At 37.7% G+C, this 22,701-nt stretch overlaps 2 protein-coding genes across 3 annotated transcripts; one reads left to right on the plus strand and one right to left on the minus strand.

The window, feature by feature from the left end:
• Positions 1 to 102: 102 nt before the first annotated feature.
• Positions 103 to 5,161, minus strand: rrp8 (ribosomal RNA processing 8). 2 transcript variants are annotated; one of them, XM_044119021.1, is made up of 7 exons: positions 4,776 to 5,161; positions 4,399 to 4,648; positions 2,906 to 3,746; positions 2,239 to 2,368; positions 2,059 to 2,165; positions 943 to 1,039; positions 103 to 577 (listed from the first exon to the last, which is right to left on the minus strand). In XM_044119021.1, exons 1-7 carry the CDS (start codon positions 4,878 to 4,880, stop codon positions 464 to 466), a joined length of 1,644 nt encoding a protein of 547 aa, XP_043974956.1. In that variant the 5' UTR covers positions 4,881 to 5,161; the 3' UTR covers positions 103 to 463. The 2 variants fall into 2 exon arrangements, with proteins under 2 accessions (XP_043974956.1, XP_043974957.1); XM_044119022.1 differs by lacking the exons at positions 103 to 577; positions 943 to 1,039 and having other exon boundaries at positions 2,055 to 2,165.
• A 672-nt stretch (positions 5,162 to 5,833) lies between these two features.
• LOC122832365 (integrin-linked protein kinase) lies at positions 5,834 to 22,478 on the plus strand. The gene is made up of 13 exons (XM_044119023.1): positions 5,834 to 5,977; positions 8,282 to 8,535; positions 14,642 to 14,807; positions 16,951 to 17,046; positions 17,162 to 17,258; positions 17,344 to 17,427; positions 17,663 to 17,748; positions 17,855 to 17,964; positions 18,124 to 18,251; positions 19,490 to 19,611; positions 20,289 to 20,388; positions 20,890 to 21,020; positions 21,115 to 22,478. Exons 2-13 carry the CDS (start codon positions 8,447 to 8,449, stop codon positions 21,262 to 21,264), a joined length of 1,359 nt encoding a protein of 452 aa, XP_043974958.1. The 5' UTR covers positions 5,834 to 5,977; positions 8,282 to 8,446; the 3' UTR covers positions 21,265 to 22,478.
• Positions 22,479 to 22,701: the final 223 nt, after the last annotated feature.

Genomic DNA, 22,701 nt, shown 5'->3' on the forward strand with positions numbered 1-22,701 from the left:
CATAAATTGTCTTACAAAACGTAAAACTGAACCCACCTGAATGATCATTTCAGCAAATATCTAATAAGGATAGAATTACCTCATTTAAAGGTTGAACCAGGATATAATAATGGCAGATATTTATTCTGTGTTTACAAATCTTTTTATAACCTGAATTTCTGTTGCAATCTCGGTTGAATACAAGCTATAGCAGTTTAGGTAAACATTAAGGAGGTTTGGGTTTCCTCCAGTGTAAGGGTTTCTTCAGGTCATTACAAAGACCTGATCAAATTAAATAAAAGATAATTCTACCAACACATTAGTAAAATAAAACTAAATATGAAGAGTTTTGGGTCATTTCCTGTCTCTGTATCAAAACTGCAACCAACTGTCCGCCCACTGCCAAGTACAGGAAACCAAGAGTTGCAGTGAAATGAGCTGCTGATTTACATAAACATTTTATACATCAATTTCTCCACTGTTGTCATCTTTTCTTGTATAGACAAGGCTTTAACTGCAGTCCAAATTTCTTCACGTTTTGGGGAACATTTCCTGTCTTCACAAACTCGAAGGAGAAGAAATGACTGTTTTCTGTATCCTAAAAGAAAAAAAAAAGACAAGATAATTATTTCCACAGCTTCACCTAAACTCGAGATGCTAACATGCTCAAAATCTTGATCTGAATGACTTGCAGGTTGTCTAAGCACACAGTGTTTAACCATCTGTTTGTTGCCAATGATAAACCAGTTCACAGAATGTTCTTTTCAGCTCGTGGTTTCCTACCCATTGCGCCACAAACTTGAAATTATAAAAAAATTAAAAAATGCTGCAGATAGCCAGCAGCTCATGCTGTGTGCCCTGAGTAGATGATAAAGTCTTGGCACATAAGTCTGAGCTCATTGATTGTTTTTCTTTTTCATAAATCACAGGAAAATATCACATTTGAGATGTTCGAGTCCTCACCTTGGATGTCATCTTAAAACCCAGCCCTGCTAGTGCTGAGATGAAGTTCTGCACGTTGTCGAATCGGCTCGCTACTTCTGCAACTTTCAGGACGCCCCTGTAATAATAGGACATGAAAAAAATGTAAACAACCCAAAATAGATTCATGTGAAACTGTTAACCTTATTAATAGTTTGCAGGTGAAAGGTACGACTGCAAACATCTATGTGCTGTCTTCAGATTTTTTTCTGATAGGCTTTTTTCCGATATTTTTCTAATGATTAATCGTAAAGAAAATAATAATTAACCACTTAAGTTTTTTATTATTATTATAGAATATTAGAAATACATTAGGGGATACAACTATTAAGAATCATCATTCAACTCGTTTTTAAGTTAGAAATTAAATGTTTTACTGCCTAGGAATGCAAAGAAAATAAGTTCATATTCATTCAGAAACAACAATACTAATGTTTAAACTCAAAATCAATAATTCAATATTTGGTGGAATAATCAGGAGGTTTTCAATGGAGTTCAATGTGGTGGGCTCTTCATTTTTTCCAGAGCTCTATTTACAGACAAGTGAAGGTTTTCTTTTTTTATCTTGAATGCAAAATGTATATATATATATATATATATATATATATATATATATATATATATATATATATATATATATATATATATATATATATATATATTTGTATAGTTTTGGCTTTTTACTGTTTTGACTGTGCTGTTCTTTCAGCAAACTGACTTTTATTTTTGAGTTTGTACACGATTAATCGTTACCTGGACGACTGTTTCAATGAATTTGACTGAGTGTGAGGTAAATCCAATGTACACTGGGTGAAATATTTAGATACACGAAGCTGGAAGAGAGACATTCTACAATTTGCAGCTCTACTATGCGGTTTTATGTAGCATTAACTCAAAAGAATGGGATGCAAATAAAAGTCACACTCTTTCTTTTTTTTCTGGATAATAAAACCTTAAAAACTCTTCAATTAGAAATTATGCACTAGATAAGCCACGTTACGTAGTTGTAAGGCGACAAAATGTGAAGAAGTCAAAGCGGTTTAAATATGACAGCAAGGCTAAAGCTGACATGTGTACAATCAACTTTCCCTCGTTTACCTCATTTTCAAGACGCGGTTGGCTTCTGCCAGGAATTCGACCAGGTTGGTCCCCATGAGGGACAGACAGAACACGGCGATGTCCACAGAGTCGTCACCGAGAGGCACCTGAACAGACGAGGTGCATGTTTACTCACGTGGAAAACCCAGAAAACACAAACACGGCCGGCGGCCGACTCACTTTGGCCATGTCACAGACGGTGACGAGGTCACAGGTGGCAGCCAGGTCGAAGCTGTGCACTTTGTTCTTCACGCTGCGCGCAATCTTACAGTCACCGCATCCGAAGTCTGCCACCACCAGGGAAGGTGACCTGCAGCAAATTATAACCAAAAGAAAATAGATAAAAATCTGCTTTCTTTGAACAAGAATTGTATTTCTGAAACAGCTTTCTCCTCTGTTAGCAAGCTGTTGATGAAGGCTGTTTTCTCACAGCGGGGGCGGAAAAAAAAAGCATCGATTTCACAGAGCAGTGCTAACGTCTGCAGCAGTTATTTATTTACAGCAAATAGAATACCATATATATATATATATATATATATATATATATATATATATATATATATATATATATATATATATATATATATATATATATATATATATATATATATATATATATATATATATATATATATATATATATATATATATATATATATATATATATATATATATATATATATATATATATCTTGACTATTTGTCTTGACCATCCCAAGTCAAATTGCGACATTTGTATATTTCCTGTGCAGTTCATGAACAAACTGATATGATAAAATCAAAGCAATAGACAGATAATGGATGGAAGAGTGAATGGGTGGTAAATGAATGGATGAATTCCTTTGACCTCTTGCGGATGTAAGCGATGATGGCGTCCAGCGGGTTGGCGGGCCACCTCTGGACCTGTGCCGTGTATCCTCTGTGGTACACCCAGAATGCCTCTGGGTCCTGCTGGAACATGCGCCTGGCCTCGCCGCTCGCCGTGCTGTACAGACGCTCGTTGATGTAGCGGAAGCGCGCCGCCTCCAGGCGCTGCTCCATGCGGGACCTGAGGGAGTCGGAGCGGCTCTGCTCCGCCGCCGCCTCCTTGACCGTCTCTTCCGGGGCCACCGCCTCCATCTCCGTCCTCTCCGCTGGACCCTCGGCACCGACCCTTTCCTGGTGGAGGAGGATCTTCTGCAGCTTCTGTCTTTTCAGACTCCGCTCCTTGCTCAGCTCAGGTTTCTGTTGGTTGGTGCTCGCCACCTGACCTTCACCTGCTCCTTGTTTTAATCCCTCAGCAGAGCCTTCAGATTCACTTTTTAACTTCTCCGCCTCCGGCTGGTTTTCCCCTCTCGCCGCGCTGCATCCATCTGCCTCTCTCTCCGTGTTCTTCCTTTTCACTTTCTCCTTATTTTGTTTCCGGTTTGCCGTCTGGCTGATGTTTTCCCCGTTGCCGTTGTGTGGATCTTTTTTGACGTCTTCTGCTGCTTCCCGTTTATCGGCGGTTTGAGCTCCGTCTGCATCGTCCTCAGGTTTGTTCTGGCAGAACTTGTTCTTGGATCTCCTCTTATTCTTCATCTTGTTTCTCCACTGCTGTCTGCTCAGCCTCTCTGGGCCTTGCTGTTTGTTTACACTCTCTTGAGAAGGTTCTGGAACCTTTTCAACTTCTGTCTCCTCTGAAGGCGTCCTCGATGCTTTTGAGGGCACTTTAGAAAAAAACAAACAAAACAATTTAATCACTTCTTCACTCAAGAATGGTACAGAATGTGGAAATTTAAATATTTTACAGATGCTCAAGTAAAAGTTTGGGTAGAAAGGATTATTCATATGTGACTGTTTTTCTCTTTAACAGCTTTACAAAGATAAAAAGAGCTGCCCACATTTTTGGCACACCCTGGTAAAGAGCCTTAATGCAACTTAATGCTCTTTTATTACAGCAGAAAACTCGCAAACAAACAACAAACAAAAATGAATCTTTTGATTTAGAAAAATTGCACATCAGTGTCAATTGTCAGACATTTACTGACTAAAAAAACATCAGAACATTACTAAGAGATCAGTTGTTGTTGTTATTGAATTATCTAAACATCTAAAGTTATTTAGTATAAAGCAGTTATTTGTGATTTTGGACAATTCATACGCTTTGATGTAAAGTTTAAATGAGGGACAGAATTTTTGCTCCCCAATGACAACATTTAAAACAGTTTTTGACCTTGGGATTATTTTAAAGATTGTTTAATTTTTTTTAACCTAAGTTAACTTTTTCTAATTTTATCTGTGTGAAATTATGCTACTGCGATTAAACATTAATCCCAATAAATGTGGATATTGTCCGACTACATCCTAAGAGTTACTAACCAGGTTTGTTTTCCCTCTTCTTCTTCAGTTGAGGTTTCTCTTTGACAGTTTGACGGTCGTCTCCACCTTCTTGCGTCTCCTCTGATTGCTTTCCATGTTTCCTCCTTTTCTTCCTCTTCTTCTTTTTACTGGGTGATGAACGGACTTCTGTCTCACTGCAGCTGTCCTGCTCATGGTCACTGCTCCTCCAGTCTGGTGTCGACCCCAGAGTCTCCAGGGTCCGCAGCAGGCTCTTCTTCCCGACATTGGACTAACCGAGACAGCGAGAATAATTACGCGTCTTCTTTTTTTTTTTTTTTTTCTAAGACGGGAGATTCATTACAAGTAGAAAATAAGAAAGAAATGGAAAAAACCTATTTAAACTATGAAGTATTTACCTTTGGATGTACACTGTTGTTCGCCTTTTGAGACTTTTTAAAGACAGCTTTGCTCAGGATTCGTCCCTCTTGTTCGTCACTCCAGTCCTCATCCTCATTAAACATTTTTTTCTCAATTCCTTTTTCTCCTGTCAGGAAAAAAAAAAACTCACGAATGCCACCTCTTCTATGACTCTTCCGGAACAGGGAGTGTTTGGTTCAAAAACAAAAACAAAAAACTATTGGGTTCAGGCTAAAAAAGAATATGCGTGAGAACGAAGAATGTTTTCTTTCATGAAGCTGCAGTGAAGTTTTTTGTCAAGAAGGGAATACCACGTTGGTTTATTTCATGTGCGTCGAGGAAGCAAAACAGAACTACGGACGCGGGAGGATGACGTAGTGAAAAGACCAGTGACTTGTGGGATATGAAGTTTTTTCTGTTGTCTCATATCGCTCACTTGAATAACTACTGGTAATTTCTTACTAATATTAACATATAATTCTAATATACTACTAACTAGTTTTTATCTTTACATTATTATATTTATATTAATATAAAATACATCTATGTATGTAAAATTATAAAATAAATAAACACAAACATGTAATATAAAAATATTTAACATAATAATAATAATAATAATAATAATAATAATAATAATAATAAATACAAATGTCATAACAACATCTTAATGTAATGTTATAATTATGCAAAATATAATAATTCAACATAATGAGCTCTATTGGCATAGAAGTTCACACGTAATATTAAAAACCCTTCATCTTTGGAAATATGGCTATATTGACAAAAAAATTTGTATAGTCTCGAATTTGCTCAACTTTGTTGTTTGGGACATTCATCAGCTTTTGTCAGTTTATTATTATTATTATTATTATTATTATTATTATTATTATTATTATTATTATTATTATTATTATTATGCTATTCTTTGTTACGTTTTGCGTCATACAGTTTGAAGAACAAACGATACAACAAAGAGAAAAAGAGAAGAAAATAAACATGACCCGAGGCGGTGATTTTTAACTTGTTGCAACTCTCTCTTTCGCCCTTAGAGGGCACTACACCCTCCGTCAGTTCAATAAACGTTTTAGGGGGCGCTGAGGGTGTGACCTATCTCATTTTACCCAGAGATTACCACAGGCTGTATTACTAATAACTTCTTTTTTGACTGCATTACAACCCAATAAGCTGCAATTGTCAGGTAGGTCTATCTTATAATATCAGTTTAAAAGTACTTCAGCAATAGAAAAGTGACTTTTGAGACATCAGTCAATTCAGCGGCACGTTAGAGAGAAACAGCCCATGGCGTCGGAATAGTTGGTTAGCTTGCTAGCAAAAACCTGCTTTCGTCTCATTTTCTCAAGCTTCCTGATTATAAAACATAGCCGTGGCACTGTTTCTGTTCAATATGGAGCAATAGAATAGTTCCGTCGTGTTTTACAGAGATTAACCGACTAGCCTATAGCTTTTTCCCATGGGTGTTAGCTTGATAGCGGAGCGGCTAGTGCAGCTACTTTAAGTTGAAAACGATGACAGCATATTGCGTGAGTGTTATTTACAGATTTACTTACTAATTCACCCAGAAATTCAATGCCAAGTTATGGTCTTAAAATGCTTTTTAAGCTATATAGTGCAGCATTACCTGTCAGGAGGGTTTGTATTAACACAGCAGCTAAGCATAGCGTGTTACCTTTTATATCATTAGTCCGTGATTAAAATGAACCCTTTCATCCCTATTAGTGGTCACTTCCTACTTGATTATAACCCTGTCCAATCTTTCTAATTGTATTTCTACTCCTACATATTTTCTTTTTACTATAATCACAAGAATAATTTAAAAGTTAAGACAGAAAAAGTTCATTCATCTTGGTTTTCTTATAGTACCCTTAATGTTTTGAAAAGCATTCATTTTTACAACTTTCCCTGAAAACAACACGAGAAATCAGCATACATGTGTGAACCTTAATGTCCATTACGTGCTGCCATAGTCCCAACCAGCTCTACATAGAGATGTGCATCTATAAAGTTAAATGGATTTTTATTGACTTTATCTTGTTTTTGTGTGTGTTTTTATTCATTCATGGGGGTCCACCTTAAGAGAAACGACTGTAATGTTATTCTACTAACAGCAAAGTTGTTGTTTTTTTCTTAGTCCTATACTAAATAGAACTTAGAACCTGTCAGGCATTTTCTGGTGGTTTTCTTTGGATAAAAAAAATAGCTGATTCCAGTTTGGACCAATTTTGGTTTGTTTCTAGAAAAGCAAATAAAAGTGCTGCAGCTTCTTTGGAACCGTCTGCCATAATCGGCCCTGTAGTGCACTAGGAAAATAGGGTGATGAGATTGCAGTAATCTTGGTAAACATCGAGATGATTATTCCAGTATGAACAGACTCGCCCTTTTTTCACTTTGCTGTTTTCTGTTTGTCAGCCCCTCCTGTGAGCTTTTGCATCTAGGATGCTTTTATCTGAAATGGCATTGTGGGTAAATATAGACGGTGAGAGAGCATCTGATCCAAATAGCTGCACAGACAACAAATGCAATGTACTTGGAAAATCATAGTGTTCCTAATATTGAAGTTCAAGGATTAATTTTCAGGTTTTGTACTTTGCTAGCTAAGGATCAGCTGGTTACTTGACTAATCTGTCAAGATTTTTTTTGTGAGTTACTTTAACTTATCTCTGCTTCATTTGAGGATCTTTAAATCTTCACAATTTTTCCCCGTCTTCTCAAATCCGCAACCAGTACAGTCATTTTCACCCTGATGCGGCCACATTTTCACAAACATTTCTAAAATAAATGTGAGTGGAAAACACTTACTATTTTTTCGACCCTGTGCCTAAAATAGATTGGTTATTTAGGAAACTACAGTTTATAGCTTCTTTTACCTTTTTTCTGTTTGTGAAAAAAACAAACAAAACAAGTGATTTCAGTTTTTTTTGTGTCCATCTGCATGTCCGCTTTAGAACGGGTAAACATGGAAACTACAAAAAGACTGAAGCCAAATTGACTTATTTCACACTAAACAGAGACTTGTGTTATCAAAAAAGAAAATGCTTCACATATGTGATATTTTGTTTTAAAAGGATATCGGTTTAAAGTATGATGATAATCTCCGGTTTGAGTAGTTGGTATTTTAGATTTTTGAAAATACATTTGAAAAGTGGCGCACCACGTCTCTGCAAAACTCACTGAAACTACGACTAATGCATACCAATTTTTATTGGTGTATTTTGGATATTAACTCATTCACATATGTATAATGCATTTATGTCACAAATAAAAATTTCTGTTGACGCTTTTTTGTTGTCAGCTATGTCGACGAATCGCTGTATTGTAACATGAATGGCTGGTTTAACGTTGCTCTGTATCAAAAAGCTGGTTAATATTACTGTGCACTTGTGTTTTCTTTCTTTTACAATTTTGAAGTTACGTGCATCAAAATGAAACGCTACACACAGAATTCACCAAATCATTTTTACCCTTCTTGTCTCTCTTTTTCTAGAGTTTCCTAAGTGCTGCCCACCATTTCTGAAAGAGGCCCAGATGAGGGACTAACGCTTGCCGGCACTCACCTGAACTCCTCAGGTCGTCTAGCTTTATAAGCTCAGTTTTTCTACCTGAAAGGAAGCAGTAGAAGAAGAAGAAGAAGAAGAGTCCACCCAGCAGAATGGATGATATCTTCACACAGTGCCGGGAAGGCAACGCAGTAGCAGTTCGCTTGTGGCTGGACAACACAGAGAACGACCTCAATCAGGGGTGAGTTAGCATAAAATGAAATGCTAAAAATGAAATATATTATCCTCACTTGAGATTCTTGACTTTTTCTACAATTTATTGCTCAGATTAAATATGCAGAATTTTTCTAACATTAAATTAGATGCTAGTGGCGTCGTCTAAATATCTTTTTTTTTTTTTTTTCATGTCACAACAGGTGTTTGTAATCTAGATCAGAATCTGAAAGAAGCATTCAGAGTTTTCCACATTCTTGTAGTGGATCTGTGATGCTGGCTCACAGCCCGCCTTCCCAGTCCCAACGGAGACTCTGGCCTTAAACTCAACTCATTTCCTTACTGCTCCGTGTTTATGCCCAAACGCACCAGATTAACTCACAAGCTTGGTTTTAGACAGGAAGCAAGCCGTTTTGCAGGAAGCATTTATTTAGAGAGAGTTGAGCTGAATTCACATTGATGGGTTCAGCAGAACACAGAAAACAATTGTTGGTCGTGATGATCATTTGTATCTTTAGAAAAAAAAAACTAAATGAAAGAAACTGTAATATGAGTGATATGGATATTTTCTTTCCTGTATCAATCATTTAAATGTTCTCAGTTTGAACTCTTTTGCTCCTTATGTTTCTTTCTGGCTTAATCCATATTGGGGCTGCCACCAACTATTATTCAAATCATCAATTATCCTGAAGATTAATTGATTAATCATATAAAAATTGGCACATTCTAAAGAGTCTTTATTTAATCATTTAAGCCTTTTTTTTCTATATAAAATCTTAAAAATCTGTTAAATGTTGCAAATAAACAAATTTATTATCTTTTCTAAATAATAAAAAAAAAAGACATTGTATAACCTGAAATGTAATAACAGCGTTTCTGTTTCTAGTGAAGGCTTCATAATTTGTAGCAAAGGACACTCATCTAAAAAAATACTTCTAACATCAACATGTGAAATACTGACTACTTTCTGCTCAGCTTAAAATCAATAAAGTCTTGTGGGATGAAGTGTTTAATGATTGGACGGTAAACTATCCTTATAAAGTCTTTTTAAAATCTTTTTTAAATTCAGGTGCCTCTCATAACTGAGCCTGTGTCAACATGCCTCCCTACTTGTGACCGGCCCATCAGCTAATTACGTGTCGAGTTCTCTTTTCCGACCGCCATGCCTCCTCCATTTGAGGAAACAAATTTCTTCTTGTGCTTTTTCAGAAGTTTACCTTTATTTTGACATTCCTGTTTCTGTTTTGAGTAAAAGCTGACTGAGCAGCTCCATTCGGACTGCAGCTGTAACGCCGCGCTTCCTCCTAGATGTCGGTGTGTTTTAATCTGATGCAGATCCCAGACAAAGAGTCGTCGTGGAATGCTGAATCTCCTTACAAGGAGTAAAATACGGGCCAGGAGGAAGTCCTGTACCTCCCCCTCGTCGCAGTGGGGGGTGGAGGGGATTGTTGTGGTGGGCAGGCCTGGGAGAAAATGACAATTTTTCTGTTTGTGCATGAAGCCAAATCCTGAACATTTTTAGAAGTTTCAGTATTTCTCTCCCACATGTCAAAGATGGTTTCCTAGAAAACTGGACACTATCCGTTTTTTAAATCGCAATAAAATCACTCTGAATTCTAGGAACACTTTGGTAGAGAGGTGCAGCATCTTGTAAACCTCTGTGTATTTTGGTAGCAGATGCACAGCTGTATTGACAGAGTAAATCTGTCTGGGTTTAGTCAGAAGAGGAAAACATTGAGACAAAAAAAATGTAAGAAGATTGTAGGTGTTTGTGTTCCTTATTCTTTGGATGACAGAAATAGAGCAGGACGGAAAAGGGACAACATAGATAATAAAAACAAAACAAAAATGATAAAGAATCATTTTTGACCGATCTGGCAGTATCTGGGTTTAATCTGTCAAACAGAAAATCAGGAAATGAAAAGTATAGACTGTTTTTCTGTCAGGCATATTTTATAGGATAATATAATAAAGAATGCTTCTACTAGATTAACTCTATCCCCCTTGGTTGTACATTCACATCTTAGGATAAGAAAAAAGGCTTTTTTATGCCAAAGTCATTAAACATATTCTAAGCAGGATCAGGACTTTGTAAGGAGCTGCAACTAGTGATTATTTTGGTGGATTATTCTATCAATTATTCTGTCAATTAATCAGATACAAAATATGCTGCATTCTGCAGATTTTTCATCTAACCATTTCCACCTTTTTTATGCAATATTAGTTACATTGTTGATGCAAATAAACACTATTGTTTAGTAGGCAATAAAATAAACATTTTATTATTGTTATTAAATAAATTATTGTTAGTGAATTCGAAGCAGGTTAAGCTAACGCCCTTGAGGAGGTTTTGGTAAAACATATTTACAGACAAAGGTCTTTTTATCTTAAATGCAAAGTGCGTGTCTATAATGTGCATTCATTAATTAGTGTTGTTTTTTTCAGCAGATGGCCTTTCTTTTGAGTCTTTGTACACCAGTTAAAAGTTTATCAGTTTCTAACTTTGTTAACGACTGTTTAAATAATCGCAACTAATCCAACTAAATGCTTCAGGCAGGTCTTGAGCAATATGTTCACTATGTTTTTGTTTTTTTGCTCATATGTTCTAAAACATACAAATATGATTAGGTCATAGCCAAACAATTTACAAGAAAAAGATTAGAAAAGCAGATTATATCAAAAATACTTGTTAATGATTTTGGCTTTTGACATATTGAAACTTTTTTTTTTTTTTTGGTCCTTAGCTGAGGCCTGTCATGCGATCTGGCAGCGGTGACGGTGCAGAGACGGATAGGGTGCAGACAGGGGCTTTTCCTCTGGCTCTTCAGTCTGCCAGGCTGAGCTGTGCTAGCAGGTGGAAATGCCTGAAATAAATGGCTGCAGTCAGGACGCGGCGGGGGCCGAGGCGGGGGAGACCCTGGCCCTCCACTGCCTCTGGATTTAGCAGATAAAGTCAGCTTTGCGGGTAAATCCGTTCTGTATGGGAAACCCGAGGGCTGAGCTGGACTTAGACGTGACCATAAAAGTCACACCTTTCTAAGCTGTCGTCTCTATTTGCTTTGGCTGGGTGAGATTTTAGAAGCTTTGTGAAAGTCAGTCTGGTCCTCGCATTTTGAAATAAGATCAGAAACAATCAAGATTAAAATCTTAGAACCCAAACAATAACAATAGTTTCTCTTTTTACCCCATGTAGAAATCCAGTGAATTACTGCCAGTCTCCTTCTGTTCTGAGTTTAATTGATTTGTTCTGTATGTAATCATTATTTTATACCACCCTATTAAACTTTGTGATTCAAATGAGAACACTGAGCAAATGTTGGAAAGACATTAATGGATTGCTATGAATTTATTGGAAATGAAAACTGACAGCCTGCGTTTTATCGATCATTAATCTTCTGAATCTTTCATTCACTTCTACAGTCTTTAGATTACATGCCACTGTTTCCAGAAGCTTCAGGGATATTTTTAGAAAATAAAACCTGATATGTAAATTATATGTACATAAAAAAAGACATCTCTAAATGCTTATATGCAGATTTGAAAATGAAAATGTTTGGGTAGTGTTCAATTTATGTTCCTTGTATTTGAAATGTTGCCTTATAGCAGCCTGTAGCCAATTAACTAAATCAATGGTCGCAGCTTGACAGATTTAAAACGCTGTTGCACTAATATTATTGTTGAATGGTCCTCATTTAGTTTGTTTGAGATGTCTGACTTCTTTTCTTTTTTTTTATTTTTTATTATTGAATGGAAATATTTCCAGAGCCATTTTATCTCTTTTCTTTAAGCAAATGAAAAAGTGTAGCAGTGTTCTTTCAGCCAGCTGAAGTGCTGCTGCTCCCTGGTTATGTGGGACCAGTGAGCCACAAAACAACCTCAGTTTAAATTGCTACCATCGAGTCATCTAGGATTTGTAACTAGTCTCAGTTAATCACATTTTAATCAAACAATATATCAACAAAATAAGTAACATTTTTAATTTTTAAAAAAAACCCTTTATACTGCTGAATTATTGAGTAGACAGACATATGAGCTCAACAAAGACACTTTTAACGCAATAACATCGGTGTGATTAATTGATTGAAAGTCGTGGCCCTGATGCCATTACATTGTGTACCATGTTTTGTACAAACCGCTTTAGAAAAACACAAGCATTAACTTCACCACTCGACCTCCTGACCCCTGGCAGAGCAGGTCGTGGGGCAGAAACCAAATAAAACCTTGGATCTCAGTCTGTGGGGAGTATTTTTCACAAGCTAAATCTAATGAGTCTTCTGGACTTGGCCTTTTGGTCTGAGAGGAAATTGCCCTCTGAGTGGACCTGGTGTAATTGCAGCGGGTCGCACAGATAGCGGTCTGTTGGGGGACTGAGGGTCTCTTGAGACTCGGCTCTGCAGGATGTTTGAATTCAACTCAAACTGATGCTTGGGGTGGGGGCGAAAGATTCACATTCCTTCAGCTCTCACATCCTTTTATTATGCTGAATGCCTAATTAAGGCTTTAAGATATGTGCATACATTCATGAACAGGAGCATTGTGCTGTGTTTTTGGTTCCCAAGCTGCAGCAGGAAAGTATGTCGAGAGTCAAAGTTTTGATCTGTGCTCTTTTGGTTTTCTGTAAAAAAGTGAGTGGACATGGGAGAGAGGATAAATGAGCGTAGGGAGGACACTTCATAAGAAAGGAGGATGTGACACAGAGACCAGAAAATGAGGAATTACAAACTTCCACTTAGCAGCTGCAGCTGCTTTTAGCATCACTGATGCAGGAAGTCTCATCAGTCCTTAAAATGTCTCACTTAAGATAATGTATAACTTTATAAACATTTAAAGTTAGCTTTTTCTGATTGACATTCAGTCACCCTGTCTCCTAATCTCTGTCTTTATCTGTTTGTCACTGGGGCAACTGTGTCATATCAAGGCCACTGTCCTTGATGCTTTGCAGCCTGTGTCTGTGTGAGAAGCAGGAGTGATGAGTTCCACAGTTCCTATCCATGTTTTCTTCTGTCTTATATCAGCTGGGATACTTTTCTAGGAATAAAGTAAGAAAAAAGTTACAAAAATAGTCGGGAGGTTCTTAGTTGTATTGTTTCTATCAACAAAAGGCTTTACCAATAAACCAAGTTCTAGAGTTTAGTCAGGGTGTCTGCACATCTTTTAAGTCTTAAATTTATGAAAAAAATGATGTGAGTTGGCTTTAAATACGTTAATCGCAGCTCTTTTAAATTTTGGTGTAGCAGAGCAACTTAGTCTTGTATATCCTCAACCGGGTTGAGGCGGTTGAGGCGAGCGCTAACAAGCTGCTCATATACCCTTGCTAGCTAGCTAGCTTTTTTGTGTATATCATAGGCAAGTGCAGAGTTATCACCTGTTCGTCTTCGCTATTGCCTGACTTGCCAACCCGCACAATGCTACGTTCATTTTGCTTAGAGGTTTTGTGGATTTTATACGTGGTGGCAAAAACCTATTGAATAATTTCATGTTACATATACAGCTGAGAAGGAGTAGAGCATGGAACCGAATGAGAATAGAAAACCAAAGATGGAGATATGAACTCTAAACAGCTTCAGCTAAAGTCAGAATGTAACTAGATTTTGGGTTGATCTCACAAGGACTACCACATATTCCTCAATAGTTTTTCATACTTAATATAAGAACAATATGCAGTTACTACAGTTCTGTGGTGATTCAGGTCTTAGATTTAATTAAAAATGGTTGTCAAAGCTCTTTAAATCTGAGTTGGTGAAACTTGTAGAAACCCTGCTGCTGTGCCTTGTAAAGTTTTCAAAGCTCTTCAAGTTTTGAGTGTTTTTTTTTATGTCAGCTACACATTTTAGTTAATAGTTGTGAAAAGAAAAGTATACACATTTTTCTCACAAAATCTAAAAAATGTCCTCTGCATTGGTATTCTGTTCCTATTTTTGGTGCAGATAAAGCTGTGTGTTTTTAGGTCTTTACCAGCCCACATTCAAGATGGAGCTCCTTTCTTGACTCTTGCATTGACCCAGTTTACACTCTGCTCCATAATGGCTCCCTTTTTCCCCATGCTTCCATTAGGACCAGATTTGTGGAGTTCACGACTAACAGCTTTCCCCTCTGTGGAGTTACTTCAGCCGTTTGTCCGTCTGTCGTTGCAGAGACGACCATGGGTTCAGTCCCCTCCACTGGGCATGCAGGGAAGGACGTTCAAACGTGGTGGACATGCTCATCATGAGAGGAGCGCGCATCAACGTCATGAACCGTGGAGACGACACACCCCTGCACCTGGCCGCCAGTCATGGACATCGGGACATCGTAGGAAAGGTGGGGGGTCATGCAAACACAAAGAGATACTTTTGTCATTTCATATCTGGTCAGACATTTCTGAAAATGGTCATATTCTTTAGCAGAGAGATTTTAAAGGCGTAGTGAACACAGTTAGTCATACCCTGAAGCCTGGCTGAATTTGATGTAAAAAAACTAGACGCTTGAACAAGCATTATGACTAACAAGAGTTTCTCAAAACCAAACCTGAGATGAAGCAATGTCTGAACAAGTCCTGCTGCTTCAACCCAGGATATTGTGAAATCCTAAATGATGTAATCTAAACAGTCATAAATTCAGTGGCGCTTGTCTATTCTTGTGCCGCATCCATTAACAGCTGAAACCACAATAGTGTTGTTCAAGTACTTATTGCCACGCTGTGCAGCTACAACAAGCATGTTTTAGTATAAGGCCAGAGTTTTCATCTGGTTCTAGAGGGCACTGGTAAGCTACTGCTAAGGCGGCACAGCCAGCACACAGTTGGTAAAATAATCAAAATTCTAATGCACTTTAGTGAAAAATCTTCACATTTAGTTTAAGAACTTTTATTAAAACTTCTATATGGCCTGACAATATAAAATGAGACAGATAATCTGTGAAAAATCTTGCCTGTGTACGCGCTGTTTACCCTACTCCCTTGTTCTCTGCTAGGCTACAAACCTTAGTCTGCCATGAATGCTAAAGCTAGTTAGCCACCAACTAGCTAAATTGTTTTCCTGTAACGTTAAGTTGTTGGTCTGCCATTAGCACAGCTGTAGCATGTACACATGTGTGATTGACAGCTGTAAGACCCTCCTCCTGCCTCTGATTGGTTGTTTCTGACCAGGAGCAGTGTGTTTCTGCAGATGGCAGTAGAACAACAATGAGGCAGAGGAACGTGATTTTTTTTTCTTTTTTCTTCAGAATATCTGTCTTATGCTGTTACTACATAGTTACAGTTTGAACAAATTAGAATAAAAAAAAAATGATATTTTTATAAAAGTTACATACTCCAGCTTTAGGAACCAGATATTTATAACATGAGAGTGCAGGTCTTGTATTCGCATCCCCAACCGATCGCTATAAACCGACCTCAGCTGTTCCCTCCAGTCCTGTTTGAAAAATATTTATCATCTTCTAGCTTTTCTAGACTGCTGTGTGACAGAGGGCAGATTCTGTCAATAGTTTATTATTTTTAAGACAAAGACAAAATGATTACATAGTTGACTTTTTAAATTAGCTTTAGCATCCTGTATTAGAGATGATCTTGGATAGCATTACAGAAACCTTAGTCTCTTTATAATCAAGAAAAGAAAATCCTGAGATTAGCAGATTTACCAGTATTTCCTAATCCTTAATAATCTATGACTTGGAATGAACAACCCGCATAAAAAAATGAAGAAAACTTTCACTTAATGTTGCTCTTCCTTCCTGCTATCTCTTTAAAGTTTACCACTTTCTCTTATTTCTTAACGTTTTTTCTTGTAGATAAATTATTACATTTATATTCTACACAACAAAGTCCAACATAAAAGAATGTTGTTGTCAGGGCAACGTAACAACACCTCATATAATGGGTTCAGGCATTAGAAAACAAAAGGATTGTGGAGTTTCTAACCAGCAACCATTCAATGAGGGTCTATTAAAACAAAAAAGTTTGATTCTGGTAAACTGTCAATTATTTGGTGCATCTATAAGAACTTGACTGGCTAACAGTTAAATTTCTAGTACAGGAAAAACTGGCAAATTTACTTGATTTGTTTTATCACAACCTTCTAAGATGCATATAAAAAACTACTTTACTGTTTTTAGAGCGTTATATGGATGATATCATATAACTTCATTCATTTCTTGCATCTTCCAAGTTCTTGCACCACAGAGGGATTAAAATCCCCACTTAGTAAATATCTTTGTTGGTTTATGATACAAGTGGCATCACTGAAGGCGTCTCCTTTTAGAATAGCTGCTAAGCATCCCAAGAGTTTAATATTAGATCTGTTTCAATACTGTTGGTATGTGTCCACAGGCAAAAAAAAAAAAAACCTTCCCTGTCTTCTTTTTTTTTTTTCCCCTTGCCACCCTACAGGTTCATGTTTGTATAAAGCCCAAACATGATCTGAGTCGCCTGCCTTTGGATATAATCTGTTTTTTCTTCTTCTTTTAGCTGATCCAGTGCAAAGCGGACACCAATGCAGTCAACGAGCACGGCAACACACCTCTGCATTACGCCTGCTTCTGGGGACATAACCAATTGGCTGATGTAGGTGCTCCCCCTAGTGGTGATGAATCAAAAATGGCTTTAAAATTTTGCTCACCATAATGTGTGTTTTTTTTTTTTTTTTTTGTTTGTTTGTTTGTTTGTATTTTTTGCTCAGGATCTTGTGACTAGCAGCGCTCTGGTGAGCATCTGTAACAAATATGGAGAAACGCCTATGGATAAAGCGAAACCTGAGCTGCGGGAACTCCTCAGAGGTGATGACACTTGTTGGATTGTCACAAGATTTAAAAAGATAGATTTCTTGATTTAAGATGACATTTTTGGTTCTTCTCCTTCCAGAAAAGGGAGAGAAAATGGGGCAGAGCCTAGCTAAAATACCCTTCAAGGACTCGTTCTGGAAAGGCACCACCCGAACCCGACCGCGTGAGTCCCAGGAACACATAACCCAATTATTAGCTGACCAGCTGCCTCCGCCCTTTAAATTGGCAAAAGTGCTGAATGAAGGAAGACACGTTCCACTTCAGCCTCCATCTTCCTTTTTTCTTTTTAGTTTCCTGTGGCTTTTATTTTCCTTCCTACATTTTAACTTTAGTGATTTATATTTTTTGACTGTGCTTTCACTTCTATAAACATTTTTTTTCTCATCTTGTGTTTTTAGGCAACGGTACTTTAAACAAGCTGGCAGGGATCGACCACAGACAGCTCTCCTTCACCGAGAAAAGAAATGAAAACCATTCTGGAGAGGTGTTTCACATCATCTTGTATTTCACTCCCGTTTTATTTAGGTCTCGCTCCGCCGATGACGACATTTAAACCCACATGTTTCTCTCCGTTTGTTTCTCGCGCCTAGCTGTGGCAGGGGCGTTGGCAAGGTAACGAAATTGCTGTTAAGGTGCTAAAAATTCGCGACTGGACTTCGAGGAAGAGCAGAGACTTTAACGAGGAATATCCCAAACTCAGGTTTCTATTGCGTCAAAAAAATTTCCGACTTCTGTCATTTCTTCTCTGTGCTCACTCATGTGTCCGTTTTCATTTTCGAAGAAATATTGATGTGAAAATGTTTGTCCGTTCACCCCGTGTCTGTCTCCCCTCACCCCCACCCACCCTGGCTTCACCCAGGATTTTTTCCCACCCAAACGTCCTGCCTATGTTGGGAGCATGTCCGTCTCCTCCCGCCCCTCACCCCATCATCATTACACACTGGATGCCTTGTGGCTCCCTCTACAAAGTGCTCCATGAAGGCACCAGTGAGTATTTCCACTCTGATCAGGTTCCATACGTGTATTCACTCTACAGTGGCTCACATTTCCACTATGAACTTTATTTACAACCACCCTCTTGACCCCACGTTGAAGGGACAGAGCGGTATATGTAAATGGGAAAAGGTGCATATTATTGTCAGGTTTTATCAACAAGGCAGTTCAAAGTGCTTTATACCATAAGAACACAATACAGTCAGCTTTTATGACACATTACATTTTGTCAAATGCGATCCTCAAGATTGTCAAGCAAATATGTTGATCAATAGTTATTATGAATCAAAAGGCAACTTTAAACAGGTGTGTTTTTAGTGGTGGTTTAGAAGAACTCAATGTTTCGGCTGTTTTCTGGAAGTTGGTTCCAGATTAATGGTTAACAGAAGAGGAATGCTGCTTCTCCATGTTTGGTTCTGGTTCTGGAGACTGAGAGCAGAACCAGCAGACCTGAGAGGTCTGGAGGGTTGATAAAACAACGGCAGGTCTGTAACATGTTTTGGAGCCACTCAGTGATTTATAAACTAACAAAGTTTAGTGGGGTGATGTGCTCTATCTTCCTAGTTTTAGTGAGAACATGAGTAGCAGCATTGTGGATTGATTGTAGTTTTTCCTTTTATTTCTCTCTCTTAAAGCAGAGCTGTGAAGATACGATTGCCTTCATTTTATTCATTTATTTCAAACAGGTTTCAAAAAACAAGACAACAAACAATCAGTGGGGCAGAGAAACAGAGAAAAGCATGGGCATACATAACCAAGAACAAAAATATTTGTGTACCACTACTTTTCTGTTAATCAATGCAACTAAAGATAAACAGATAGATTTTTCTCTAATCCTGGAAATGTTCTCTAGGTGATAGAAGGCCGACTTTGTTACTGCCTTTGTGTGTCTGAAGGTTCAGGTCTGAGTTCATCACTCCACCCACATTCTGGCCCTCATCACTAGTTTCTAGCTGTAATAAGCTGTAATTATCCTTCACCCTTATGAGGTATTTGGTCTGTCACGTAAAATCCCTTGCAACCTGAAAACAAAAGGTCAATGTTTTAGCTGGTAGGGATACTTTTGTAAAGCAATGTAAGTCATTTGCAGGAGTTTTGCATCTATTTTCGTTGTCATTATGTCGTCGTCCCTTTTTGTTTTCAATCCGCCCTTTTCCTGTCATTCTACTACTTGACTAAAGACAGAGACAGAGTCCAAAGCTTTAATTTGATGTTCCTCCTCCTGCTGCCAGACTTTGTGGTGGACCAGACGCAGGCAGTCAAGTTTGCTCTGGACATTGCATCCGGAATGGCCTTCTTACACACACTGGAGCCCATGGTCCCTCGTCATCACCTCAACAGCAAAAGTATCATGGTGAGTAGCACAGAAATGATTCACTTTAATGATTATTAAAGTAATAATCAACTAATTTACTAATCAGTTAATCTTTAACTGACTTAATTACTGGTCTGAGTGTGTTATTAAGTCAGCAAATAGCATATTTTAGAGTCTATACTCCAAAACTTTACAAAAAAAATAAACATTTTACATTTAATATGAAAAGTCTTCTTTGTCTGTCACTATGTTCACCCAGAACTCCTCAAGTACCAGTTTTAGCTTCACCTGCTTCAAATTCTGTAAATAAATCTTCTAGTAAAGCAACTTTTCCTATCTCTATTAATCTGTTAATGGAAATGAAGAGTCAACAGACTACCCATGCACCGTATTGATGTTAGAACTACCTTTGCTATAAATGATCAAGCTCAATCAAATATTTATTTTATGATTTAATATTATTTTAAAAATTGAATCATTTAATTTGCATTTTCATATCAATATCTAATATTGCATAAATCTACAGATTTTATTTTTTTTTTCTCCCTATCAAATTAATCAGCAGAATATTCCATAGAATAATCTATGACTAAAATAATCATAAGTATCAGCCCTGATGGTAATAATACTGTTTTTCTATCAGAGGTTTAGCCTCTTGTATGTTGCAGCATCCGATCACAGAGCTACTCGGTTCATTTTCTTCCTTTTTCTTGCAGATAGATGAAGACTTGACGGCGAGGATCAGCATGGCCGATGTCAAGTTCTCCTTCCAGTGTCCCGGCAGGATGTACTCGCCTGCATGGGTCGCCCCCGAGGGTAGGCATCACTTCTAACGAGACCGATCCAAACCGACAGCCGAAGCCCCACCAGATCAGGGGGGAAACGATGGACGCAGGACACTACACTCTGACTCAGAGCCTAATGTCATCTGGAGCTGATTTCCCCGTTCAGATACAGAGAAATATGAGCAACTTGCAAACAGAAAGCTATTAGAGAATAGTGACAACAAGCAGGGCATGTTTACAGCAGACATGGAAACTCTTAACTGCAATGCATCATATACAACTACAGTGGCCCTAAAGTGTAAATCTTTAAGCACAACTACACATTGAAAAATACAACACTAACTAAGCACAGCTACAAATTAAGAAAACACGACAATTATATTTTGACTTACAAACGCAAAAATCTCAAACACCTTCCTGACTTTTACGTATATCCTAATAGATTCACTTTAATATCCATTTATCAGTAAATGAAATCTTATGAGTTAACTTTTACTGTTTTTGTATGTTTTTTTGTTTTTCTGGTTGCCAGCCCTGCAGAAGAAGCCCGAAGAGATTAACCGTCGTTCTGCTGACATGTGGAGCTTCGCCATCCTGCTGTGGGAGCTGGTGACCAGAGAAGTTCCATTCGCTGATTTGTCCAACATGGAGATCGGCATGAAGGTCAGCAGCAGTCAGAACTCAACAATTTTTTATAATTATTTTTTATTATTGATTAATGCAACATAAACATCTTTTATGTTTTGTTTAACCTCAGATCTCCTTGGAAGGTTTGAGGCCCACCATCCCTCCTGGCATCTCACCACAGATATGCAAACTCATGAAGATCTGCATGAACGAAGACCCGGCTAAAAGGCCCAAATTTGACATGATTGTGCCAATTTTGGAAAAAATGCAGGACAAGTGAAAAAGAAAAAAAAAAAAAAAAACTGCCACCGCTCTCCTTCGTCAAACAGTTTCAGTCCCTGGATAACCTTAAAACCGGAAGAGACTCTGAGTCTAGAAACGGTGTTTTGGTGCTTACCAGTATTGCCTTAAATTCTTACCGCTACACTCCTCTCCACTTTAGCCTCTGCTTTCTAAGATGACTGGAGCAGCAATCCCTTCTTTTGTATTTTTTTTCCCAGTGTAATAATTGTTATGTTATTGTGTTTGCCTCGTCTGTCTTTGCATCTTCTAAACTGTAATCATGCGGATTGAGTCCAATCTTTTCCTTGTCACTAAATAACCTGTGGAGATCAGCATGGTGATCCGTCGGACCGGTGGATTTAAGGCTTTCTTTTATCACCAATGTAAATGCTTTTGATTAAAGAAATAACGGATTAACCCAAAATATATCTTTTGGGGGGAGAAGTTGAATGTCGGTTGTTTTTGCGGTGTCAAGAAACTATATGCAATGAACAAGCATGCCAAATGTCAGAGGTTGATATTGAAACGTTTCTGCCGGCTGAACCTGAAAGGTTGTGTTTCAGTGTAGGCAGTGTGATGCGTTCATGAACACAAATTTCCTCTGTCAGCCGTTGCTTCTTGACGACAAATGTTTTAAAGCTCAGCAGACGAACTTCTTTGCCAACACTGGGAAAAGACGTTTAGTAATGAATCCCAGGATCGGTTTTTAAGTTATGAGATCAGCTTTTAACTTGATTGTTTGTGTTGGGTTTTTAATTTTATTATACTCATGTAATCTCAGTACCTTTCCCTCAATTTTATCTGATTTTTATCTGAGCAGTTAAGCAAAAAGCAGTCAGTCAATGACAACATGCCAACAGCTTATTTCAATTTTTTTATTTTTTTATTTTTTTTTAATACAGAAATATCTTTACTCTCCTAAATTGCCAACATTTAGGGTTTCTGACTGTCTTTAGAAAGTACTGCGACCACAGGGATGTTAAAGGGCAAAGTTGATGTTTTTCAAAGTGGAATTACTGAGACTTGTAGGTGTTTGTTTATCTGGAGCTAGTTTTTCCTAATGTCATGGGTTGTTGCCTTTACCTGCATCATTCCCGTGCCTCTACCTGCTTGCTTCCTGCAACGAATCACGTGGTTGAAGCCAAAATCAAGAACGAGTAAGACAAATGTATGTATTTATATAAGTATATTAAAATGAGATGTATCAACAAATGGAATGTGTCATTTATGATTGAGGTTACCCTGACAGAGCACAAAAACATAATGCAGATTATGTGTGCTAGAAATGTATAATCATTTCACAGTGCCTTTTTCTATGATGCGTTCTATGTTCGCTCCATAATTAGAATTAATAATTTGCCTGAAGTAAAAAGTGTAATAAAAAACAGCCAAGTTGAGGTTTAATTTTTTTACTGCAGTAGACTACACCTAGATA

Source organism: Gambusia affinis, linkage group LG06 (genome assembly GCF_019740435.1).
Source record: "Gambusia affinis linkage group LG06, SWU_Gaff_1.0, whole genome shotgun sequence".
Classification (NCBI taxonomy): Eukaryota; Metazoa; Chordata; class Actinopteri; order Cyprinodontiformes; family Poeciliidae; genus Gambusia; species Gambusia affinis.

Coding starts and splice junctions, on each gene's coding strand:
- rrp8 (XM_044119021.1), bottom strand. CDS start 4,880: ATGTTTAATGAGGATGAGGACTGGAGTGACGAACAAGAGGGACGAATC. Junction 2,166..2,238: donor CCGTCTGTGACATGGCCAAA/GTGAGTCGGCCG, acceptor TCGTCTGTTCAG/GTGCCTCTCGGTGACGACTC. Junction 578..942: donor GTTTTAAGATGACATCCAAG/GTGAGGACTCGA, acceptor TTTTTCTTTTAG/GATACAGAAAACAGTCATTT.
- LOC122832365 (XM_044119023.1), top strand. CDS start 8,447: ATGGATGATATCTTCACACAGTGCCGGGAAGGCAACGCAGTAGCAGTT. Junction 8,536..14,641: donor GAGAACGACCTCAATCAGGG/GTGAGTTAGCAT, acceptor CTGTCGTTGCAG/AGACGACCATGGGTTCAGTC. Junction 19,612..20,288: donor TCAACAGCAAAAGTATCATG/GTGAGTAGCACA, acceptor TTTTTCTTGCAG/ATAGATGAAGACTTGACGGC.